Source organism: Aaosphaeria arxii, assembly GCF_010015735.1.
Source record: "Aaosphaeria arxii CBS 175.79 unplaced genomic scaffold BU24scaffold_20, whole genome shotgun sequence".
Lineage (NCBI taxonomy): Eukaryota > Fungi > Ascomycota > Dothideomycetes > Pleosporales > Aaosphaeria > Aaosphaeria arxii.
In genome coordinates, this window is record NW_022983493.1 from 82,422 (window position 1) to 86,996 (window position 4,575).

The window sequence follows — 4,575 nt, forward strand, 5'->3', positions numbered from 1 at the left end:
TGCCGTAGTCTCCACCCTGCGCGTTGACCTCGGCGCCCTTGTCGATGAGCAGCCTCACGATCTCTTCGTAGCCTCCGGATGAAGCCGCGTAGAGTGCGTTGCCGAAGTATCCACCCTGCACGTTCGGGTCGGCATCTTTGTCGAGCAGCAGCTTTACCACCTGCTCGTGGCCTCCGGATAAAGCCGCGTGGAGTGCGTTGCCGTAGTCTCCACCCTTGGCGTTTGGGTTGGCACCCTTGTCAAGCAGCAGCTTTACCACCTGCTCGTGGCCTCCGGATGAAGCCGCCTGGAGTGCGTTGCCGTAGTTTCCACCCTGGGCGTTTGGGTTGGCACCCTTGTCAAGCAGGAGGCCAGTAATCTCGTCATGTCCATGTTTGCTAGCAACCGCTAATGGAGCGTCGCCCCACCTGTTCTCTGCATTAACGAGTTTAGTGGGATCTTCTGATGCGAGCAACAGCTCCTGCGTGATGCTGGATAACCCAAATTGTGCCGTGTAGTGCAAGCCTGTGATTGTAGGATAGTCCTGGCTATATCTTGAGGATTTCCATTCTAGACATAGTAGCACCTGTGCAGCGCATGCAAGTAACCCAGGGTCTAGAAGAAAAGAACAGGCAAGTTGGCACACTTCAGCTTCAACTGCTCTTACGTGGTCGCCCCCGTACTTCGCTGCATAGTCTAGGAACTCATGATCAGCGAGCCTATGTTTAAATTCAACATCAGTAGGACAACTCCCGCTCTTGAAAGCGTCGAAAGACAGGTACGTGAGGCATGTGGTAGCAATCTGCTGTTGTGCTGCTGGATTCCATGTATCCTTGATCCGTTCGAAATAGTCTTGTGTGGTGTAGTGCACAAGACGGACGATAGAACTCTCGCGATCGACGACAACAAGACCGGCACACACAGATACCAAGTCCTCGACATCGCATATGCCCTCGGGGTCACGCTCTGTATCCTCAGGTTCTATCGCCAAAGCGCAGCAAATCTCAACTGTGGTAAGCGGCCTTTTCGCGAATGTGATCCATGATAGAACTTTTTTGGCTCGTTCCCGGTCACCTTCTAGTTGCCCGTTAATTCTGGCCAACGCATCTTTGTACGCATCATCGAGTGCGGTTGAGCCTTTGGCAAACTTAGCCAGAGTTGTTTTGACCTCTCTTGGGTTTCTCTTATCTGACAGTGAATCTATGTGCAGTCGAGCAAGAAGGAACCTAGCATTTAATAAGACCGCCTGGATTTATACAATAAGATAAGAGACATACATGCCGTCTACCGCCTCTACGATCTTCGTTTGCACCATGTCTTGCAGCTCATCGCTACGTTGAATGCATTTGTGAAGTCGATATATCTGGCCTGCCACGTAACGCTTCACATCTTCTTCACTAGCCTGGATCTCCAACTTCATTGCATCTCGAAATCCATCTTCAATCTCTGGTATGAACCGCGAGGTGGCCATGAGGCGAATGTCTCGTCCTGCTTGTAGGGCTCGGAGTTTGGCAAGAAACGTACGACGCGTGCCGTCACTCCCTCGACATTCGTCTAGAGCGTCGATCACTATATAGGCTGTAGAGAAACGTGCTAGCACATCTTGGAGAGCGCTGCAGATTTCGTCAAGTGACGGCCTAGTCCCCTTGTTAGCATGCTGCTTGTGTAATCGTTCTACGGGATCCACAGCCGACGGATGAGCCTGCACCAGCTCCTTTAGAATGGCCGCCAGCATACTGACAGCATCCTGCTCCTCTTGAGATTTGTAGTTGCAGTACACATAAGCAAGTCCATGCGAGCTGTTCTGCGCGGATTTTGACAGGTGGTCAATTGCGATGGCGGCTATCATGGTCTTGCCTGCTCCTGGAATTCCAGGGCAGAAGAGGGTTCCGTTGGCTTCGGTGAGCCATCTTGCCGTCTCAGGCGCGTCCAAAAACCACTGGCCTGTTCCTTCCTGCCTGCGCTTTATGATGTCGGATTGTTGAGCCGGGTAATCCGAGGGGGATACCCATTCCACCACCTGACGGTACTTTGCGGAATTCTGATCTTGCTGTATCTTCTCCACTCCAGACTTTATACCAGGCACCTGGGCCCGCACGAAGTCGGTGTCGCTTTTGATGGCTTCCGAGATTTTGCTGGTTCATATTAGCAATGCAGTTCAGCGGCGTCGGTGGTGGAAGCCTACAAATGGTCCATTTGTAGCGCGATCTCCACAAGCGACTTTAGACGCTCCATCCGACCCAAAATACTTGCAATCTCTTCTTTCTTGAACTTCCACACCAGCACTTCACCCGCCCTCCCTAATCGGCCACTGTCTGTCATCTTGGTCTGCAACGTTTCAAGCGCTTCCTTGAACTGATCGAACGGCCCATTTTCAACTGCAAGGCCTCGAAGGGCAGTAAACCATGATTTCTCAGGATCCCCCGTCTCAAGCCGAGCTCTAAGGTTGAAAAGTAGGTTGTATAGATTCGAGATCTCGACAGCGCACTGTGTGCGGTCTTTCGAGGCATCTTTGACGTCGTTCAAGTACGCGAGAACTTTGGTTGAGAGCTGGAGGATAGCGATGATGCTGGCTGTCACACTAAGCGGATCCATCTGGGAATAACACAGCCCAAAGGATAGCCGTATGGAAGAGTAGTGGAGAGTGATGGCGACATGATGCAGGCAGAAGGGCTGATGGATAGCAATCAGGCTGAGGCTGAACAGGTGCAGATGAGCTGCATCGACTTACGCCGCACCTTATCGATAACACCAGACCTTGCTTGCTCCGTGCGCTACGGAACCCAAAGCGCTTTTGCCATTTGTGGCTAAACGCTGTGCCAGAATGGAATAGTTCCAGAAACTTCCACCGCGAAGCAAGATCCTGTTTGTCCTGTTTGCAACTTTGCAACGTAAGTTATGTTCCTCAAACAGCTGACATAGCAAACACGCTAGCTATAAACAGTACCTGCTTCGCTCCCAAGTACTACGCGCGGTGGCAATTCTGCACAAATCTCCGTGCTGCACTAGAAGTAGAGCTGATAGTGACGTCTAAGTGGCTGGAGTAGGATTACAAGCCTTGGAACTCTTAAATAAGACGTATTAGAGCTGCACGAGCAGTAGAATAACACTGCTTTCGGAAAGTCCTTTCTGGTTCGCAAATGTGGATCTGCTGGAAGGAAGGCGAGAGGGCAACAATGCAGAGGTAATTTTGGAATAGGAACAGTACGTTACATAGAGCAGAAGCTATAATACCTATGGCATATCACAAATAGTTTAACATTAATGCATATCTGAGATAGCAAGCCAGCCAAGTCAAAGTACCCCTTGAACTTTTCGGCACAGAGGGTTTTTCGTTACGCAGGGACGGACGTTAGATCAAACGATAATCCGAAATTGACGCAATCCGCACAGCCACAAATCCTACGGTAAAGATACGCAGATGTAACTTAGGACATACATACATATCATCGCACATTAGCTCAGACCGGCGGTTCGCTTCCGCCGGAACCCATTGACGAGGCGCTTGATTTATGCAGGACTGATCTGCTGATCAGCACTTCCTGCAGAAGTAGCAGCCGAACCTGGCTGGTTCGTGATGACTTGCAGATCCAGCCTTACGCTTGCCGTGTAACGTACCTATGATGACTGCTCGGTCTGTGGCTGTGTGACTGTTGCGGTTACGCGACGCCGCTGCCAAGAAAATCAAGCTCCCAGCTTTGGATTGGGAGCAGAGCTGAGGTCAACGGCCGCTACCTGCTTAGCATTTGATACAGTGCCTTGCAAAACCGGTCTCACCTGTGGTACGTTCCGAGATTTTATCAGCTCCTTGCACGACTCGACTGCTGTCAAGTACATTTCTGATATATTCTATAGTAAACGCAGCCTTATGAAGGTAATAAGTGCGTATAATATAAAGCAGAATTATAAACTGTCACGGATCAGTATCCTAGGGAACCAGATGGATCAAAGGATCAGCTGGCTGCAATCAGAGTACTAAAGTTAAATTGAAGACAATAAGCTACTGAGCTATCTAGGGCAGGAGGAAAAGGTCCTTGTATAGTAGGATAGGCAGCTACTGCACGGGCCATTCACCTGGCAGTGGTGCAGGGGCCATATCCTCCATCTGATATAACAGTGAAAGACGTCTCGTCTGATGTTGATATTCTGTCGTCTGATAGTGCTCGATCTTGGTGATCAACCGTCACATAAACTCATCGCAATAGTTCTAAGTCCTTGCTCTGCTTCCCATTTAGCTAAGGTTTCCCGAGAAGACACTAGATCAGGATGCCCTGCTCGAAGAGTCTGACAGCGAAGATGAACGCACTCCTGCAGCAAGCCTATAGCTTCAGCACGTCTCTCTAAGCTTTTCCATGTCCAAGCAAGATTAGCCATGCTGATCAGCGTGGAAGGATGGTCCGCTCCCAGTTTCTTCTTAAAAGTCTCCATCACTTGCACCCCCAGCTCCTCTGCTACATTCCACCGCCCTTGATTCTGGTAAGTCGATGCCAGATTACCCATGCTGGTCAGCGTGTCTGGATGGTCTGCTCCCAGTTTCATCTTGCGAGTCTCCATTACTTGCACCTCCAGCTCCTCTGCTGCATCCCACCGCCCTTG

At 50.4% G+C, this 4,575-nt stretch overlaps 3 protein-coding genes across 3 annotated transcripts; all 3 read right to left on the reverse strand.

The window, feature by feature from the left end:
* Window positions 1–43: 43 nt before the first annotated feature.
* On the reverse strand, window positions 44–268 carry BU24DRAFT_329410 (ankyrin; the record flags this gene model as incomplete). The annotated part of the gene is made up of 1 exon (XM_033523016.1): window positions 44–268. A coding segment is annotated over one exon (225 nt), but the record flags the coding sequence as incomplete, so codon positions are not given.
* Window positions 269–1,231: 963 nt separating this feature from the next.
* Window positions 1,232–2,574, reverse strand: BU24DRAFT_360556 (uncharacterized protein; the record flags this gene model as incomplete). The annotated part of the gene is made up of 2 exons (XM_033524106.1): window positions 1,232–2,114; window positions 2,165–2,574. 2 exons carry the CDS (start codon window positions 2,572–2,574, stop codon window positions 1,232–1,234), a joined length of 1,293 nt encoding a protein of 430 aa, XP_033376699.1.
* Window positions 2,575–4,155: 1,581 nt separating this feature from the next.
* BU24DRAFT_360569 (kinesin light chain) lies at window positions 4,156–4,575 on the reverse strand (the record flags this gene model as incomplete). The annotated part of the gene is made up of 1 exon (XM_033524109.1): window positions 4,156–4,575. A coding segment is annotated over one exon (420 nt), but the record flags the coding sequence as incomplete, so codon positions are not given.